The sequence below is a fragment of the Melozone crissalis genome, unplaced genomic scaffold, assembly GCF_028551555.1.
Source record: "Melozone crissalis strain CALT ecotype California unplaced genomic scaffold, PUWL_Pcris_2 ptg000009l_1, whole genome shotgun sequence".
Taxonomy (NCBI): domain Eukaryota; kingdom Metazoa; phylum Chordata; class Aves; order Passeriformes; family Passerellidae; genus Melozone; species Melozone crissalis.
Genome location: NW_026535787.1, coordinates 4891845 through 4913339, shown reverse-complemented (window position 1 = coordinate 4913339; position 21495 = coordinate 4891845). Strand labels below are relative to the sequence as shown.

At 39.5% G+C, this 21495-nt stretch overlaps 1 protein-coding gene across 1 annotated transcript; it reads right to left on the bottom strand.

The window, feature by feature from the left end:
* Window positions 1–3711: 3711 nt before the first annotated feature.
* Window positions 3712–21333, bottom strand: ARL6 (ADP ribosylation factor like GTPase 6). The gene is made up of 8 exons (XM_054270461.1): window positions 21094–21333; window positions 18734–18887; window positions 16898–16959; window positions 15132–15200; window positions 12696–12790; window positions 8897–9026; window positions 7395–7450; window positions 3712–4569 (listed from the first exon to the last, which is right to left on the bottom strand). The coding sequence occupies exons 2-8, from the start codon at window positions 18854–18856 to the stop codon at window positions 4544–4546; spliced, it is 561 nt and encodes a 186-aa protein (XP_054126436.1). The 5' UTR covers window positions 18857–18887; window positions 21094–21333; the 3' UTR covers window positions 3712–4543.
* Window positions 21334–21495: the final 162 nt, after the last annotated feature.

Sequence of the window (21495 nt, the reverse complement as noted above, 5' to 3'; positions counted from 1 at the left end):
GCATGGCGAGATCCCCACATGCACTGAAGGAGAACAGTACATTATCACGTACATGCTGTACTTGTGAGAGCAAGAATTTCATATGGCCAGGAAAATTCAGCCAATTAAGTGGTAAATCCAACTGGCTGAACAGTGGCAAATTAATTACAAAGTGCTGGTTCACACAAACACAGATGCTTCCCTGATGTAACTTACTGTGACAGGAGCTACAGAGCCTTGAACTAAAGGATGGTTACAAAATATTACTAAAAACACTTGGCATTTGTTACAAGAGAGCATTTAAAGCTCTGAACTCTGATTAGCTATTACACACAATATTAGTTTTGCATAGTAACAGCGCATTTTTAAATTTAAGCAGTGAAAAATAAGAAAAAAGGATCAAGGCATATAAAATAAACCTTTGAAAGCAAACTTTCCTGACCCTTCTGAAAGAGGAGAGTTGTAGACTCTCTTGGTAGTACTGTTTTTTGCCTTTTTAGTGCAGTTTTCTGTGACCTTCTCTCATTATCTATTTTGTTAATCAAAAAAACCCATCCAAAACCAAAACAACAGGGAAGGGAGTTGCGAAGTTTCACTAGCAGAATACTCAGCTAAATTTAAAAGAAGCAGATCAAAAAGTTGAGGATCAAGATTTGTAAGGATTTCTGTAAAAAGGGAATGAGACAGGCCAGAAAGAACAAAATAAATGGATGACAGGAATTAATTATAAAAAGAGTGATTTTCCAACCAAGTAAAACTGTAAAAACAAGTAAAACTTGAGGTAAACAAACAAAAATTCCCCCTAGCCCTACCCCATTTGAGATTAACCACCATTTCTTGGCTTAATCAATGTTTGCTTTTAAGGACAAGCATTTTGAATCAGCATTACTTTTACTTCTTATTACCAACAAAATGATATTTCCTACTTAAAGCTCCTAAGAGATAAGCTGCTTTCCAAAACAGTTGCACAGCTGTTTTACAGAAGCTCTGAAGTGCAACGTTACCATTCCACGTATTACCACATCAGAATTCCTGTCTGCAGACAACTAAGCTAAGCTGTTATGTCTGGTCTTTTACAGCAGCTTATCTTTCATATTAGTAAATAAAATACCCCAAGGAAATCACAGTTAGAGGGCTGAGATTAAAAGGAGGCTCCATCACATTTACATGCTCACACTTAAGAGCTGCACTTGCTTCATGTGAAATTGCCCAGGAGTGTTGAGGCCACGCAAGCAGTAGTTAAACACAAGGTTCCCATGGACTGCTGCTCTCAGAGAGGCACAGCTAGGAAAATCAGGATTTACACATTTACCTGATAGCCCCCTCCTCAGTAAAGAGACCTAGAAGGCAACATTTTGTATGTGAAAACAACTGCACCATATTTCAGCTGAAAATGCTGGTCTTCAGCCTGACCAGGCATCTTTAAAGGAAATTAATAAATATGTAGGTGGGCAGCATTCATAGAAGCAACAGCACAAAACACTGAGTGGGGTATAAAGACCAAATTCCCTGAGTCAGTTTTGGTCACTGTACTGCCCTTCAAGTTATCACATAATGCACACACCTACAGTAACATGGATCAAAGAAAGGAATATTCCCTTGTCTGCTTTGTTCCTCAGGCACAAAGAACTTGTCAATGCAAACTGTCTTGGACCACCCAGAGAGAATTCATTCATTACTTTAACATCCTAAATGTAACGGGAGAATGGCATGGAAGTCTGACAGCCAAAAAACCAACTCCAAAGCAGCCTTTTTGCACAGATACATGAAGATTTTGTACAATATGTGATCCTTGTACCAAATTCAGCATTTTTAGAGCAACTCAGGGCTCCAGCACCTGTGGATGTTAGGGACTTATGCCTGTACACCAAGGAGGGAAGGAGAGGTGAACATGCAGAGATGCCCTCAGGAGGTTTTACATTCACAGAATGATCACAAATGTTCTAAAAGTAAGACATAACTAATGGTTGAGGCAGTAATAAGGAGGGGGAAATAAAAATCCCGCATTTTTCTACTAGAACTGTTCCTATTTCCATTCCTTTCAACAAGTCTTCATTCAGATCAGTGGCCCCTTAGGGGAGGAACAGAACTGTTTGTTCACTGCAGAACAAAATCAAACACCAAAAAATCAAGAAGGGAACAATAAAAAAGTACAAACCTAACTGCTGTTTTCAAAAAGCACTTCCTAACCAAATGAGAAAAAAAAATTAGAGTATTTCCCTTGGATTTGCAGATGGAAGAACAAAGCAGTAGGTTCAAACAGCTTCCCATGACAGTAAAGGCAATCCACAAGATAAACATAGCACTTTATGTAATTTAAAATAAACAAAAATAATCAGAAAACCATCAAGATCCATACCATTCAAGGAAGTCAGAAATGCACACGGAGTCTATTGAAGAACTTAAATTTTCTTTGGTAGAAAATAAACTGTTAACTTAAAACTAAATGCTTCATTTAAATAAGACATATAAGTGATCCACAATAATTACAAAATACTTACAGCAAAACAGTTTTACAAGTATTACTTTCAAGAGAATAGTTTTAGATTAGATATTGAGAAGAAATTCTTTATGGAGAGCTTGGTGAGGCACTGGCAGTGATTGCCCAAGGAACTTGCAGTGTTCTCACCCCTGAAATTGTTCAAGGCCAGGCTGGATGGAGCTCTGAGCAACTTGGTCTGGAGGAAGGTGTCCCTTGTCCAAGGCAGGGGCTGGAACTCAATGATGTTTAAGGTCCCTTCCAACCCATTATTTTAATTACTATATTATCCAAAGCAACGTAAACCCAAAAATTATCTGCCCACAATCCAGAGGAAAACTTCTTAGAATGATATATTACTGTTCCTCCTTTGTATTTGATTTTTGTATAGACACTTAGATTCAGAGTTGACAAAAGGCCAACAGTGTCACAGAAAGGGACATGAAAACACTTCCATGACAAACTGTACTGTAAGAACCACAGTATCCTGTAAGAAAGATTTCTTACAGTGAGATTTTGTTCTGGCAAAGCAGGGGAGTTAAATTTAACTATTTAATAACTGAGAGTACATGACAGTTCTCCCATTTCAGCTCCCTTTGCTCCAAATACTCCTCTATGAGGTGAGGCCTAGAAGGCATGCTGACAGAACATTTATGTGTCTTTTATGCTAATGGGTGTGGGGGGAGCTTTTGCAAGAGCTGCACATTACATATCCCACAGGAATCAGGGAATCACTGAGTGAAATGGAGTCTTCAGCACTGCCAGGGTCAGCCTGCTCTTTCCTGAAGTGGCAGAACAAAAATAAAGTTCTTAATTTTTTACCTATGGTACACTTCGGAGCCAGAAAGTTTATTAAATTTATTTTAGGAAGTAAAACAGTCTTTATACACAAGAGAAGTATATAACACATTTCATAATAATGATCTAGTAAACCAGTGAGCTGTCCCTTAACTGTGTTTCTGACATGACATGACAACATGAAGTTCCACCTGGACATGAGAAGAACTTTCTTGTGCAGTGACCATGCACTGGAACAGATTGTCCAGAGAGGCTGTGGAGTCCCCCTCACTGGGGATATTCCAGAGCCACCTGGATGCAATCCTGTGCCATGTGCTCTGGATGGTCCTGCCTGAGCAGGGAGGTTGGGCCCTTCCAGTCTGACCCATCCTGTGATTCACATGCTCCTCAGGTATCTGGAAGAGAAGTCTAGTGGATTAGGTAGTGTAAAAAATATATGCAATTAATAAAAAAACCCCTTGGCAACAGAGATACCATTTTATTACATATACAGTGCTATATTCACTTGAATATGGATAAACAAATTCCAAATGAAATTAATAGAAAACCAGAAATCTCTAGGATGCAAAGACCATTAATGAGCATATTGAAGTTAAAAAACCCAATCAGGGCATGTCATATATTTGAAGTTTTATTGATGGGAATGCAAATATAACCATGGTATAATCACAAAAAAAAAAGTAGTAATATTTCATTAAAAGCAATTTCTTAAAAACATCTGCAATCATCTATAACAAATATACTGAACACTTGAATCCTTATATCTTTAATCAAAATACTCTTATAGAAGTATATAAGAGATGGATAATAAAAACCCAACATCAAACTTCAATATAAAAAAAATGCCAATAATGTCTAAAACTGGGCATCTAAAATCAGTAGGTATCTTATGCAGATGGATTTCAGGAAGTGTTGATTACTCTTTCTCTGGAAAATAAATATTCCCATTTGCTCAAAACATGTCCCCCCAAAAAACAGGGGCATTTACTGACGGCTAATTATCACCTAAACCTCAAATGAATGCAGATGTTTATTGTTAACACAAATATTTTTTTGTATATGCTCTCCAGTCACAAGATTCAATTTAATTCATCAATGTGCATACCTGAGGTGCTAGGTTGTCTACATTCAGTTTTTGTGGAAGAGAAACTAAACTCAAACAAGTCAATACAGGATATTTTAGCTGAACTGTTCATCTTCTTCAAAGCATTCTTCCTTTCCCAGGAACTTGTTCTTCACCTACTGACAAAAGGTGTAAAAGAACCCCATAGATCCTTTATTTATCTCTCATGTCTTCATTGCTTGCATCTGACCTGTTAATAAAAAGAAACATCTAGTCTTAGCACAAGATCAATTCTTGCTGCATTTTGCTTTTTGAAAGCATAAATAGATCTAGATATTTTGGTGTAGTTGCAAGAATGGGAGACAACAAAGCATTTGTTTTCAACCTGCCTTCTCATCCACTTCTGAAATTCCTGTACAGCCAAGTTGTTTTCCCCAAATCTTGCATGTTTAACAGGGAGACTCTTCACATCTAATACAATTTTTTGTCTTCTTCAGGCTTATAAGATCATTTTGATGACCATAAGACCTGGAAGTTTGTTTTATGAAGTATGCATTTTAATTCCTTGTAGGCATTTTGGCTCCCACCTAACTGAACATGAACTGCCCAACAGCAAAAGATTTAAAGTTTGGTTTCTAATAACTCACATGAAAACTTTGCAGTCTGTAGCCACACTTCTCCATATTGCTGCCTGATTGCCACTTCTCAACTCACTTCAAACATTTTCTTGGTTACCAAAAGCATCCAGCATCCCATTACAAAATGTGGAAATCAGCACAATCTCCCCCACTAAGGGGGAATGCTGTGAGACAGGTTTGTTTTACCCTATGGAGGATGTGCTGTTGCAAAAGCAACCCCATTACAAAATAGGGGAATAGCAAACTCAGCCTTCACTATGGAGAAAAACCCACAAAGCTTTCTGCTCCTGCCACCCCAACTGTGAAATGCCTCTGGAAGGGGTAACTAAGAAAAGCTTGGCTGCTGACAAGGACTGTGTACTCATTCACCAGGTGTCATTTCCTCCTCTGAATTTTATGGTATCCCCAGGCTGTGATTTAGGGACTACCATAACTACAGATTTGTTCCAAATATTTCCATCTGGTGCCCTAGGAATGAGGAGAATCAAGAGTAAAAATTTGTCCTTGAAATATCAAAGTATTCAGCCTTTAAACATATAATTGCCAAACTACATGTGCTTAGGTTAACAGTACCATTTAAACTCAACCCCTCTTCAGCTTTTGCGTTCACTGAACCAGGGACTTCAAGGAAATTTTCAGATAGAGCCCCTTCATGACGATTTTCAGCTCAGAAAATTAAGAATTTTAACACTCCATAAGAAATGAATAGCTGTAAGAGCTATGTGAGTGACAGCAGAAGCATCTGCTTGCTGTGCTTAAAAAAAAAAAAAATCTACATATATAACTTAAATATTTTGTCAGAAAATATTTACACAAGCATTTGAGATCCTTTTAAGTAGCATGAAGCTATGTAAAACCCCCAAATTTGGATTGAAACTCTTAAAAGGTTCTTCCAAGAGAAGCAGAGACTCTGAACATAGCATGAAAACATTACTAAGCCAGAACTGTGCCTGAAAAGAGGAAAAATTATGATTTGCAATCTGCCTCTATGATGATAGAATACAGGAGAGGAGGAAACCCAGTACCAAAATCCTGGTGGAAGATACATCACTGCCCTCCTCTGTAGGGCAGTAAATCTCTTTCTAAAGACTATTTTTGGCGAGCAGCTTTCCCCCTGAAAACATCACCCAGTGTTTTTGTACTCTACAATAACTGGGTAAAACAAACCATCTTTTTCTAGCCAGCAGGACGAGTCTCAGTCAAAAGGACATCCTGGTGTCCCCAGAGCAGTGGGGATGGCTTAGGCTGGGCCAGGGCTGGCTGTCACCCCTGTGCAAGGGGCTCTGTCCCCGGGCCAGGGCCGGCTGGCACCCCCTGGAAGGGGCTCTGTCCCCGGGCCAGGGCCGGCTGTCACCCCCGTGGAAGGGGCTCTGTCCCCGGGCCCGGGCCGGCTGTCACCCCCGTGGAAGGGGCTCTGTCCCCGGGCCCGGGCCGGCTGTCACCCCTGTGCAAGGGGCTCTGTCCCCGGGCCCGGGCCGGCTGTCACCCCCGTGGAAGGGGCTCTGTCCCCGGGCCAGGGCCGGCTGTCACCCCTGTGCAAGGGGCTCTGTCCCCGGGCCAGGGCCGGCTGTCACCCCCGTGGAAGGGGCTCTGTCCCCGGGCCAGCGCTGACACCCCGTGGCCAGCAGGGCACAGCACAGCCGGGTGCAGCAGCAGCCGAGCCTGCACCACCCCAAGCACTTCACAGCACAAGCAACACCAGCCAGGGAGCTAAAACAGGGACCAGCCTGCCAAAACTATGCCACACCTCACTAATCTAAACATTGAGCAGGAGGACAACAGAGACCAGAGCCTTACCAACACACAACAGAAGGAGACATGACATCTGGACCAAGTTTGCAATTACACAACATCTGTATCAAGTTTGCAATTAAAGATGCTGGATGTCAGACATCATCCAAGCTGGATCTGACATTTTCCATGCAGTTATGAGTGTCTGCATGTCCCATAATCGTTATGGTGTAAGAACTTCTTTTGGCTCTGGATTTAAGAGCTGAAGGTGTATAATTAAAACCAGTGTATTTGTCTGTGTACTTGGCTTATTTTCTTTCACCATTTCTTGGTACATAACATTAAGTTATGTAAAACAGGGATAGGACATTAAGAATAAATTAAAGAAAAAACTGAACTACCACAATAAGAAATTGAAGTGTGGGAGCTGGTATTGTATAAATGAAAGTGCTACACTGTTTGCCAGAGTGTGCATTAGTATTTCATAATACACACTTTGGTCAGGGAAGGCCACATGATGTTTTGTGTACATTAAGGAGGTAAATGAAAGGCACATATGAGATAGAGCATTAGTACTCACTGTGTAATTTGATCTGACAGCAGAAATGGACAGAAAGAAAACAAAGGAAATAATAAAGAAAAAACCTTACAAAATGAAAGAGTTAAACAGAATGAAAATACAGCAAGAGAATTACATATGATATACCTTGAAGCCAATCCACACCTTCTTGTAATCCTTCTCCTTTAAGAGCATCACTGGCACTGAAAGAAACAAATCAAATTTCAGAAACATTGTAAAAATACCAGTTTTAGTTGTGTCATCACCAAACTTGTAATTTACATAATTACAAAGTAGCATCAGGTAGTTTCCTTAAGTTTTCTTCCTATGGAGAAGACTGCTCCTCAAATAATATAGGGTACCTTCCCCACAGGGAAACACCATTTCATGATATGATCTCTTAATTCCAGTTTCAAGGCACAAGGAATCATTGCTGGAACATGAGGGGCTCTGGGAGAGCTCCCACACAAGGCAGCACCTTGTTCTGCAGCACCTCCCTCCTCAGACAATGCTGTGAAAGATGTTTACTCCCTCCAACAGCAGCCATGAATCATGGAATCATTTAGGCTGGATAAGACTTTTAATATGATCAGGCCCAAATGTTCTCCACACAGTTCCTACACACAGTGAGAATGCTGGAGTACCAGAAGGAGGAACTATGTGTGTGTACACACTTCATTGTAACAGCAACCCCAGGAGTGTCTGTTAATGTATAAAATCATTCTGCTACACTGAGAGCAGTGTAAATCCACCTTCTGAATCACTGGGGGATAACTGTTTAAATGCTCTTCATTCTTCAATTTGTGAATCACAGCACAGCAGTGAATCTGGATTGTAACTGCAGTTCCCTGTAAAACGATCTGCCAAGAAGCTTGGGAATTCATGAGTGTGATTTCTGGACAAAAACAATGCCCAGGTAATCAAGTTTAACATGAAAGGGCCTAAAATGAACATTGTACCTTTCAGCAGCATTTAGCTGCTGATTTCACATCTATTTATAACAGCTGAGGACTTTAATAGGACAAAAAACTAACTTCTTTAAAGCACTTCTGATAAAAGGAGAGTTTTTTCCTTGTGAACACCAGCACTAAGTAAAGCTTACATCCTTCAGGAAGAAAATACTAGCTCCTACAACTAAAAATCCCCTCAAACATGACAGGGTACAAAGAGTACAGTGTCTCTCTGAATACAGAAGAGAACAGTTTACTAAGTGGTCTTTCAACAACACTTTACTGAAGCATCTGCAGAGTGGAAAAAAACTCCAAAAGTTTTATTATTGATATTCTCAAACCTGCAAGGTAATCTAGCAGGAGCACTCTGATAACAATTCTACTCAAATTCCCAGCAAAATATAATGTCAACTGTTCTTCTCATAGCAACTCTTTCTGATTTCACTGGAAATCCTCCATTCCATTACTTGGCTAACAGTTCTGCTGTGAAAACTTTACAGACACAGTCTAAATGAATGCATTATATATTTCAAGTAAGTTTCACCATAAGTATTTTAATATTACTGTTTTAGTGTTTCATGTGTGGAACCTGTCTTTTAGCTACTCCATTTATTTTATACAGCAGTGAGTGGCGCAACAGGGCTAAAACAGGAATGCACAAAGTAATGCCAAGAAAAGGATAGAAAAAGAGAACTTTACCAGATATGCCAGGGCTTGTCTTTGATGTTTTCTAAGGACAGCAGCTGAGACACTTTCACAGATGACACTGCATCCCTGAGGTCCATCTTGTTAGCAAAGAAGAGAATAGGCAGCCGGCGGTGCTTGATGTCTAGGCACGAGCAGAGACACAACTCTCAGGCCATGAGGCAGCACTCAATAATCTCTGCAAGTAACAAGCTACAAACAACACAGCAAGGTGTTCTGCTCACCTGGAGCTGCAATTCTCTGAAGGTTGTATCCTACCAAGATGCACACACTGTTGGGTCACCTGGCCTCTGCTGCATGCTTCCAAAATGCTCACAAACTTCCTTGCAGGCTTTGGAATCTTCCACCCCCTCTCCCCCTACCTTATACCCACACTTCAAGCTGGAGATAGGAATTGCTGGTGAAACTGAGGAACAAGAGATCCAACCACTGCCTACAAACACTGCACATCTCTGCTTAGTGAGGACTGCATGTATAAAATGGATGGAAAAAATAATTTGTGTTCATTCATAACATCACAACAATAGCTGAGAAGGGTAGTCTCAATTGTCCTTTAGTGTCCTGGAAATCCATTACTTCAGAGAATTCATAAAACTGGAAAAAATGCACATGTGGACATCCCTTATTCTCCCTTCCCTAGAAGGACTTCTTCTCCAGAAGCTCTTTCAGCCAGCAGTGAGAACTACAGACCAAAGTACTCTGGCAATTTCTGGGATACTTACACATAGGCAAGTTTAAACCTCACAGATTACCCCAAAAGACTATGGTGATTGAAAGGAAACAAAACATATTCTCTTCAAAGTTACAGATGCAACACTGCCAAGAAAATTACTAGCACCAAGACTAACTCAAATTTTTTCACATTATTTATACAAAGAATGATATACAGGATTAGAGAAAATCTAGGTTTTAGTCTATCCATCAGTGCTTGATAGGAAAAGAACTTACACACTACCACCTCAATGAAAATTGCTACACAGGCTCTTTTTAAAATAGCAAAAATAAAAGGTTATTTCACACAGGAAACTAGGTGAAGATTTATTTTAAAATGTTAAACATAAGCTATCCGCCCCTGCTGATGGGCAGGAAGATGACAAAACCCCCCAAAATCCCAAAAAACTGTCAATGCTGAAATGGTTTGAACTCTCCTAATTATGTTCTTTTCCGCCTTCCTACTAAACCTTTCCACAGAATCAGTGGGGATAGCACTACTTCCCCATATTCATTCAGAGATGCTAAGTGCTGATCAAAACACTGACAATTTTCACAAACTATTCACCCTTCCTGGAGCTCTTTTGTCCTCTGACACCCATAAACACAAGTCAAAGGCCTCAAAATACAAGCAAATAATTAAATATCTGTTTTGATTCCATAGTTGAACAGCTATTGAGTCTCTTGACTGAAATTTTTACAGTAATTTACAGTATAATTAAATGAACCCTGGTAGCCACAGTTTGCAGGCTATGGGTAAATTAAAGCCACATAAATTAGCTGACATCACATATGCAAACAGCCAAGTTAATCAAGGAGTTTCCAGTGTTTTCCTAAACAATTAGAAAGGGGCACAACCTTCCCAGCCAGACCCAAAGATATTTACTAAATAAAGTAACAGTCACAGAAATTTGTATTTCCTGCCACAATTTCCCTCCCACAATTTTCACAGTTACTAATGGAAAGCAAAATTTTTCTAGCTGCAAGGGGTTATGAATCAACACATTTAAAAATATTCCACTAGATGTGTGATGTGCAATTTTACACAAAGAATTTCAAGTTTACAAGAATTTCAGTTTAGTTTAGAAGCATGTGCTGGAGGTGAAGTGACCCAAGAGTCATCATCTAATCCAGGTAATCTACGGCTACCATCTTTCAAAGTGCTGAAGAATGAAATTTGAGTAAGAAAGCAAAATATGATACAGTTACCATTAAACAAACTGTGATTTGAAGAGTGCATTGTCCATTAATGTCAGTAAAAATAATTTATAGCTCTCATTCACAAAAGAGTCCCAGATAGTACACATGCTATTAATGCTTCACAGGACACTTTCCCTTCCCTTTCCCTCAGGCAAAGCTTGGCAAAAAGACAGGGAACTGTTTTACTGTGGGATTGCTAAGATTTTCAGAGACAGGAATTGATTTAATTCCATTTAAAACTTAGGTAAATACATACATTTAAAACACTCCAGGAGGATGACACTGACAGAAGTAGATTGGGAGAAAGTAGGATATGCAGCAAGACAGAATACTAACACAAATAAAAGTACTGATATAGCAAACCTGTTGTATATTGATTCACCCAACAGCTACTTTTATTGACCATTATCCTAAAAGAACTTTTTAAACTCTTTGGTTCTCTTACATGTGATATATCAAAAGTGATAAATCAGTGACACTGTTGCTGTTGGAGCTAAGCCACACCAAGGCAGAAATCCACAACTGCTGTCTCCTGGCTCTCAGGACTGCACTCAGTGGCCAGAGCCTGGTCTTTTGGTCTTTTGAACTTGCAGACACAAACTCATGAACAACTGAACAGCACTGACCTGCTAGGTCAGCATCAGTGACCAAGTAAAGCCTAAATGAAAAGCCCTACCTAAGGTTGCTTCTACTCTGTCTGAACATTTTTATTCTTCTGCCCTCTGTTAAACCAGTAACTTCTTCCAGCAGCTTTACCTCTCACCCTTGGCCCTGTGTGGTTCACCCCACTACCAGAAGTGGGTTAACTGCTGCAGTTAATTCCTGACTTGGTACAAAGTGCCCTGGCCTCTGTGTAATCCACCCGCAGCCTTTGGCTCACCTCATCCTCCCTGTGCCTTTTGTAACACTGCCTTTTCAGTGTCTGCATTTGAAGCAGCCCATACCCTTGAATGAGAGATTAGAGCATGAGAATCAGAAGGTCCAGTCAGCTCCTGCATCTCTGTTGATGAATTAAAGTGTTGTATAAAGTCTTCATGGAAAATAAAGCCATGGGAACATATTTGTCCCTATCGCACACTGCTTTTCTTAAAATACAAGTCAGCTTTTCCCTTCTTATTTTCAGCATGGGAATACCACAAGTTAAGGCTCTATCACTTTAATAAATAGTTAAGGAATCACAGGATTATTTCACTTTTAAACTTCCTAGATGTAGTTTAATATTCTGGTTAGGCAGAGCAACTACCAGAAGTGTTGAAAGTCAAAACTGCATATTGCTTACAGACCCAGTAATGTTGGATACATGAAAAGGCAAAGAATTGACTGGTATCAGAACTTAATTAAGCAGTCTCATGTAAAAAAACCCCAACCAAATCCCTAAAACCAAGACCCTGATCACAGATCCTCTCATATCCTCTTCTATAGGGAATTGAAACTGATTGGTGTAATTATCCCTTTGGATTTCTGGCTAAAGCATAAAAAATGAAAATGAAGATGACAAAAGAAAGTTAAATGCTACATTAAAGGAATTAACTGTCTTAATGGAAAAAACAGACAGGGAAACAACAGTTTTGTCTCTGCTGGTCATCACAAGAAGCCTCTCCTGCTTCTAACTCAAAGTCTATTCTTTCTCAAAACAATGTAACTTTTGATCTATATTGATTAATAAGAGACCAACCCAACTCAGTGTAGAAAGCTGTACTGTGACCAATTTCCAAATGTGAACAGGCAAAAAAAAACCCCACATGTTTTGGAAAATTATTGTGCTAATATTCATGTAAGGTTAAAATACTTGCAAAGTACTTAGAATGTGTCAGATTTTCTTAAGCTTTTCTTAAGGCAACATAACAAATATGGACACAGAATGGGAAAAAAGCCTCCTCACCTGGATGATTCAGAAGGGTGTCAAGTTCTTCTTTGGCCACAACCATTCTTAATTTGTCACTGCTATCAATGACAAAAATAATGGCTTGGCCTTCTCTGCATAACATAAAAAGAGCAAAGAGGCAAATTATAGGTTCTCAAAGAAATGAATATTCTGTGAATAAGAAAAGGCTTCAGAAGAAACACCAAGAAAAAAGTCCAAACAAACTTGATTTTTCCTCTAATTTTTGTCATTGTTATTTACCATTAACATTTGAATCCTGTCTTATTTCTGAAATTCAATCTTTTGGTAACATGCGTATTTTTTTTTGGGATGAGGTTGTTACCTGCCCCTACAAGGTTCACTCTCCACACACCTAGAAAAGCCTGGTTTTACTACCCAGACTGAAAAATCAACTTCAAAATGTAACCAACTGCTATTTTGACATTGTGGTCAGGGAGGCAAAACCCCCATAAAGACAGATCTTTACAGAAATTCGGTATTTCCTGTACTAAATTTATTTAGAGAAAAGTCAAATACCTTTTTAGACAAAACCTGTGTCCACAGCTAGGCATATGCAATTTATTTTAACCTTTACATATCCTGCATAAACAGGATCTTTCTTTTTTTTTTTTTTTTTTCAAATAACAGGTAAAAACTTCCAACTATTTCAAATCATTAGGACATTTTGCTGCTAGTGTGACCACAGTCACAACATAAATGCTCAGGTCATTATTTCAGGATGTTAATGATATTTTGACTTGACGTTCCATTTATTGAAACTTGTTTTGAAAACCAAATAAAATCTCACCAATTCATAATTCACCTGTTGTAAACACCCACAGAAATATATTTACATTTTAATGTGATCACTTCTCCTTCATTTTACGTTTCTCTGAGACACCATTATGAAGACATTCTTTACCCTCCAGCAACATCTATCTTTGTATTTTGATAAGAAACAGATCTATACCTGCTGGAAACCAGAAATAACCTGAGCAGCCCAAGATTGTATGAGGAAGCTCATTCTTTTCTGGTGTACAGAACCTTTAGTAAATAAAGCTTTTGCATATTAGCTGGAAATGCCTAAGCAATTTTCAAGAGCACAGAGTATTTTACCAGAGGAATGAAGAGTACTGGCCTATATTTACCACCAGAAAAAAATAACTTCATAAAGAAGTATCAAGGATAGGGACACGACATGACTTTGGGGTTATTTAACATAAATGTACTTAAGAGAATGAACTAGAAGATACTTTCAAGCTAAATAGAAGAAAAGTCCAGACTTGAACTTTATAAACTGAACAGCATATAATTATTTTTTATTAATATTTTATTTAATTAACAGAAAATGTTTTTATGTTATTTTTAGAAGTTAACCTTAAATACATGCCTACTGCACTTGTCCAGGACCAGAGGAGGATACAAGTGCATATTTCACTGTCAGCATAACCTAAAATACTCCCTTACTGTTAGGGATTTATTGTTAAGTTGAAAAAGCCATTTATGCCCCACAAGGGATAAGTTACTGCATTAAATACAGCAATCACAAAAATTATTTGCTTATGAAGCACTCTGCTAGCATTTTGAGAGCAGCCTGAGGGCATCAGTTACTGAAATGCAAATCTAACACTCTTGAACAATGGCCAAATGTTTTCAATGCTAACACAATTTGCACAGGAAGGAGAGGAAGCATTAATCCTCAATTAGAAAACAATTTAAGCTCAACTACAACTGATATTAATATTTAATCAATATTATAATCTTCAGAATTTTTCCCTTCTACTTCTCCAAGCTACTTCTGCATGGTTTTGTATTGTTCATGTTATCTAGATCAGGATCAGGCATTGCAGAATAGCAATGAGACAATGCAAATGAAGATTAACTAAATATATATAAGAAATAATATAAATAATAAAGATTCACTAAAAGCTCCAAAAGCAGAGAATGGTGTCCATCTATTACCAAAAGGCAATATCAGAGTGTTATAAATACAGAGAACATCCTGTTTAATAAATGACATTACGAATGTTCATTCAGGTTCTTAGTTACATGTGCCTTATTCTCTGAGGTTCATTCCCCTCACCTCTAAAACTCTCAGCCATCAGCCAATATCTTGCAGGTTTTAAGTAACTGACCTACAGAAGAACTGAAAAGCTGGAAACCTAACTCATCTTGAGCTTTCTTAGAGGATTTGTTTTCAGGGTTCAACCTTTAAATCTCATCTCTAGTATGCTCCCCAAAGTTGTCCCTGAAAGCACAGAGTAACACCAGATAAAAATTTTCATTTGTTAGAATAGAAAGGTTTATTTATCCAGGGTAAACCTGCTGTCAAACATCAGGTATAAGCCTTCTCTGAATCATTTCTAACCACTAGATATTATCATACCTCTGTTTAAATAACCTACACAACAGTTAATAGGAACAGCAATGCTTTAAAACAAATTATAGGCTTACTTGTAGTAGTGTTCCCAGAGGTCTCTGTATTTCCCTTGACCTGACATATCAAACACTGTGAAAGACAGACTGCAAAGAAAAGAAATGCATGAGGCCCAGGAAAAAAGAACAAAATTCAAACCATATCCATTTTCTTTGCTACTCTGTCCAAAAATAAAAAGATAAGCCAGATCAGTTTGAATCCCAATCAACCGAGAAAAATTCCCAAAAGAACTCTGGTTGCACTATCTGCCTTCAAATGATCCTACTCAGCTTTGTAGCCTTATAGAAATATTTCACAATGGGAAATGTGTTTATTATCTGAATAAAAGAACTAAACCAATTATTTGAAGTTGCATCAAATGCAAAACAAGCTCCTATTCAGTCTCTCTCTCTATCACACTGATATCAAATACTGTTTATGAGTAAATGAAATTCAGATGAACCATGACTTGAAGTCCATGGCCTGTCTTAAATTCTGTCCCTAGACAGGTGTAAATGTGGGCAAAATAAAAGGCTTTAAAAAAAAAAAAAATAAATTCCACCTTTAGGGAAAAAATAAAGAGTACATTTTGGTAAAAACAGATGAGTTCAGATGACCAAGCTACAAAGAGCAGCCTTTGCCACTGTGAGATTTCACCCAAACACTACATAGAGCAAAGTAACTTACTGAACACTACAAAAAGTTCTCATCTGCTCCTGAAATGTTTACAGAGGCAACACTGAGTTCAGAACTAGGCTCTCCTTTTTTGGGTAGCCCCGTGTAGCTCCCCAAGTGGAGGCCCCCAAAAAAAGGAGGTTAGGAAAAGGAAGCTCTCCAGACATCCTTCCCACTCCATGTCCAGACACAGAGTTGTGGGTTTATCAGTTTGTAGAGTTTGAGGTTTTGGAGTGGGTTTTAGTTAGAGGTTGTTTTTTTAAACATTCTACAGGGTGTATTTACAGGTCATCATCTCTCCTACTACAGGATCAGAATAAAAAAAGCAATATAAATTTACACTCTCCCATGTGAAGTCCCAAACTTGTCTGATGTACTTTATTGGGACAGAATTCAGTTGTGGAAGCTCTTAGAGAAATACAAAAGCTCTCACTATAACATATCAGGTCAAGGAATAAACAATTTTCTTGCAGATCTCCCACCCAGTGAGGCCATACTGCTTGGTTTGAAGACACACTAAAATATCCAATGAAGGCCACAAAATAACAAAATGATGCTGCCTCCTTCAAATATCTTCGTGTCACGCCATTCTTTAGATAATCTAAATCTTAGTCTTCATTCAACTAATGACTTATTACTCTGCTTCCTGGCCTTTGCTCCTGCCACCTTTACATTGCTAATGCTGTAGCCATCCTTTTGCATTTAATGAGATTACACTGCAATCTGTTCAGAGTACCTCCAGTGAGAGTGCTTAATTTAGGTTACCAGATTGAGAGTGGAATTTAGGCTGCCACCTCAGCAGCTGTCTCTCCTCCAGTCTGTAACAGTGCCCTATTCTCAAACTCCCAACAGACAGGGATCAGATGTTTATACAGGCTACTGCAAAAAAAACCTAAAAAACTTTAAAAAATTGTTCTAATAGTTTTATAGCAGCACAAAACACACATTATATTCTAACACGCTCAGTCCTGGATCATATTAAGTCTCATGGATAGTACATTTCAACAAACTGCAATGTCATGTCATTACAGCCCACACATGATACTCAGTTACAAACCCACTGAAAGAGACCATTAAGTCCAGCTATGGGGTAATAATCATTACTGCTACTGAAGAAAGAAAGTAGTACCTTGAAGTTTTGAATTTCTCTATACTGAATCCTATTGTTGGAACGATGTCCTGAGTTTGAGCCTGTGAAGGAAAGAAAGCACAGATTTTACAGTCAAATTAGAAAATGCAAATACTGAAATATACCTAAACCATGAATACATTACAGATCTATTTTTGCCCCAAAATGTGCAATATTAAAAAAGTTCCCAGAAAAGTAATTCAGAATCAAGGGTTTTGTGTTTTCTGGGGAATAGAGTAAACACTACTGGAACTGCCAAAACACAGAGCATTATTAAGAGCTCTGTCTGATAACTGATTTACTACTGAGCTGGTCAAGGAACCTATCAGCTAACTTGGTGGAAAAGAACAGCTCCTCTAAGAAGCATGGATATTGAGCAGGAAGAAAGGTCACATCAAATAGATTACAGAGCTGTCTGAGAAAGTGACATCTGCAATCCTTGCACAGACTCCTTGAGCCCCTTATCCCAAACACCATCCATAGGCAGGTCCAGCAGAAACAACTGCAGACAGATGGAAGCACATTTGGATTTACCAAGCCCTAATATATTGCTCCTGGGGCAAAGCAGAAGTTCTTAAGAAGACTGAGTTGAGCCAGAGATCAAAAGAACCTGTCCATTGAACTTACTAAAAATAAACAGTTTTATTAACTTTGTTCTAATGACATTTATTACATGCTAGACTATTTGGCATGTCTTGCAAGGGCAAGACTTACACAAGTTGGATACAAAGTTGTCCTCCTATAAATTCTCATTACAAACAAATTCTATTTATTCTACTCATGTAATTCCACTGAGAGCTTCTCTAATGCCCATTATTGTGATAAATCTTCAAGTTTGAGTTCAACTGTAGTTAGGAATCCTTTACTGCTTAAGGCATGACATAAGAACCCTCTACAAAAAAGGTCTCAGTAATTACGTAAAGTGCAATTTGCCTGGTACACATTGTAGCCTTTCTCCCAAACAACTGGCAGCAGATAGCAAGGAGTTTATAGTCTTTGTTTATAAATCCACTCAATTTTCAGTGGAAGAATAATTGCCAGGAATGGAAGAGTAGCAGACTCACCACTATGTCACACTTTTTAAACAATGTCCAGTGGACTCACAGGGTAAAAGTCAATGAAAATTAATAAAAATAATTTTAAAAAAACCTGTGTCCAAATATAAACCAGTTTCCCAGATGCACATAACCAAGATGCACAACCTTTGGCCGTGAATATGCCTATCAAAATTAACCTATTTCTAGATTAAACATACTTAGAAACAAGGATCCTATTTCAGAATATTAGGCACTCCTAGTGGCCTCAAAAACTTTTCACTGGATGAATGAACTAAAAGTATTAATGGTACTTATTTTGAAATTATTCTGCCTTAAAAATAGTGAAGTCACCCTTAAATGTACATCTTCTTTTAATTTCTTATTTTGTTATCTCTTATGCACTTTATTTTTTTCAGTAAGAGATTAAAATAAACATGATATATTGTTGTACAACTGCATTAATCCTAAATGTTCAACATCACTTGCAACTGCAATCCTGTGACAATTATTTAAGTGATTTAAGTGACTGCTTCAGATCCTGATTTCAGCCATCATAAACCCTTCTTTGTTGGGTGATCTTAACAAAAGTGTGCCATGTTAACAGTGGGGTTTTTCTGGAAAATAATGTGCATGTGAATGCTTACCCTCAGTTTCAGTTAGCTGGAAAATCTTAAAATATATTTGTTCCACTGTGCTAAATCACAAGCTCTGCACATCTTTTCCATGGGCACATCCTCTGTAACAGCCTGCAAGCCCAGATCAGACAGCCCCCCAGCAGTGAACCACGCAGGCTACTCACATTTGAAGGTTTAAGTTTATTGATGATCGTCGTTTTGCCGCTGTTGTCCAGGCCAAGGCACAAGACGTGAACCTCCTTCTTCTTCAGGCCAAGCCATCCTGCCAGCTTGTCAAACAATCCCATGGCCGAGGCTGCAAGTCACAGGGAGCCCGGGCTGTTGAGGGAATCAGAGCTGTTGGCACAGTGCTACCTGCAGGGCAGCGCGGGCACCCGGGGCGGGCATGGGGCCCAGCAGCCTCACATCCCTGTGTGAGCAGGACCCGCACAAACACGGCCCCAGGGCTGGCCCTGCACATAAGCACGTGGAGGGTAAGCTGATTACAGCCAGGACACCAAAGCAGCCTGGCTGTTTATAGCCCTGTCTGTATCACACAATGCCCTTGATTCACTGGGCAGAAAACCTGAGCAGCCCAAACCGGGGCACAACGCAGCGCCGCCAGGGCTCCCACCAAAATGAGCAAAACCAAAAGGAGGGTCATTTTCTTTACCTCAAATTGTCAGCAGTACACCATTCAAACAACAAAACAGCATTTCCCTTCTGCAGCACCTGCTACAGAATTTACTGACCCCATCATTAAATAAATTATTCAATTCAAACTCTAATTTGCCAATATTTTGCCAATACTGACATGTGTAAATTAGGAACTCTTCATTCACCACAAATAGAAACTGATTAAAATAGACCTAACAGACACCACAACATTCACCCACACGTCAGGGAGATGCCAAACCTCTGCTGCTGCCCAGACCCTGGCTGAAGTTACCTGGCAGAGGCACATTCAAAGGAGATTACATCACGTGTTGCCCTGCAATACCTGGCTAAATGCTCTCTGCAAAGAGGATAACCCTTGTCTGCCCTGAATGAATTCCACTGGAAATAATTTCAGCAATCAGACAACTGAAACCTTGGAGATGCCTTGAATAATAAAGTATTTATGTCAGAGGATTTCTGGAGTGCTGAAGGCTGTTTTTTTCTTAATAAATTAAAACACACACAGCACTGGATAACTCAGGTTGCAAGTTGAGGAAATCATAGCAGGAGGAGGGAAAGGTAAAAAAGCCTCATCAATAACAAATCTTTGATCACACTTCTTCACTAACTGACTACAAAATGATTGTTAACAGTTTTCAGTAATTTGAAACTTTGTATTTAATACAGTTACAAAAGTAATCATTCTGGCTAAAGGATGATTTTTCCTTTTTAAACACAGATCTTTCTTAGAGCTTTCTATGGTGCATTTTGATTCAGGATGGGTCATTATCTACATTACAGCTACACAGAATTATTACCAGGTAAAAAAACCTCAACATTAGTTATAGCAAGTCTCTCATTCTAACTCCCTTTGTTTTATGTCCCACTCCTTTTCTAGTCCATATATACAACTCACAGAGCAGATTAGAGCTGTTTATTATCAAATTAACCTGACAAAATCCTGCTCCAGCACACATTACTTTCTTATCTAATCAAGAACTTCATCTATCTACTCTAGATTATCAAAATATAGCAGGTCAAAAAATACATTCTAGAGGGCCAAAAAAATACATTGTAGGCACTACTAAAATGAAACAGGAGGAAATACAAGCCCTTAAAAATACCTCTAGGGCTTTGCTTTTAAATCCAAAACCTTAAGTATACATAAGTTTCTAGAAATATTTTAATTAAAGACATGTTTTTCTAGCAAAATTTCCTACCAGTTGGCACAGTCATTATTTAAGAACACAGTGGGAAAGAAATGTACCCTTGACTTCTTGCCCTGCCCCTATTTTCATGTTTTTTCTCAGCTGTGAAGAGTTACAGCAGTTACAGCTAACACAGGTGCCTTTTTCCCCCTCTTTTTTGCGAGTTGATATTTTGCCTACAGTGACATACAACATACATCTCAAAAATTATTTAAGCCAGAGTCTGGTCCAGGAGCTTAACAGCAAACTGTCTAAGCTTTTTTCTTAAGAAAGGATCTTCTTTCACATCTGATCTTTGTCTATTTCCAAACCTAATCAACAACACAGGAGATTTAATCAGTGAAATAGAGAGCAGCCAACAAACAAGCTCGAAGCGATGTCCAGTTGTTTGAAAAACAAATGAATTTTGAACTGCCTTGTTTAGGTTTAGGGTTGGATATATTTCAATGGTCTAAGATCCAAAAGAAGGGAAAGACTGAGCATGTGGGCTAATTAGCACGGGAAGCAAGAGCGTCATTAGCCAACAGAAGGCAGGACACCAACTGATAAGAGTTGCAGCCAGTGAACATTAATGCCCTTGTTTGCTAAAACGTATAAACAGTGAAAAGCTTTGGTAGTGGCCGTGCTGGATTTGCCGCCCAGCTCCCCTTTCAGCGCAGAAGCAGAAATAAATCAAATACCTGGGCTCTGTGCGTGGCTCGCCTCTGGCACACGGGGTGCAAGGACCCAGTTCGGGACCAGGCCTGGGTGCGGGGGATCGCAGCTCCCAGCGCCGGCCTTAACTCCCTCCCGTCCGCACCGCAGGGGCTCGGCAGCGGCCGCGGGTCCCTTCTCGCAGGCCAGGACGCGGTCTCCTCTCCCAGAGCGGCACAGGGTCCCCGGGAAAGCCGGAACAGGGACGGCCGGCCCCGGGCCCCCCTCCCAGGGTGCGGCCCCAGCACCGACCTGGGCCCGGGACCCGCCCCCTGGGCGCGCGCGCCGCCGCCGCCGCCGCCGCCGCCGTTACCGAGGAAACCGAAGCCCCGCCCTCTGTCCGCCCCACCAATCGCGTCCCGCCGGCCCACCCGCTCCGCCTCCTCCGG

Bases quoted from the DNA above. Each gene is read 5' to 3' on its own strand.
- ARL6 (XM_054270461.1), bottom strand. From the start codon at position 18,856: ATGGGATTGTTTGACAAGCTGGCAGGATGGCTTGGCCTGAAGAAGAAG. The intron at 9,027-12,695 runs GTGAGGAGGCTT...GCTCGTGCCTAG, and splicing joins CACCCTTCTGAATCATCCAG to ACATCAAGCACCGCCGGCTG. The intron at 4,570-7,394 runs GTATATCATATG...TTTTATTAACAG, and splicing joins AGGTGTGGATTGGCTTCAAG to GTCAGATGCAAGCAATGAAG.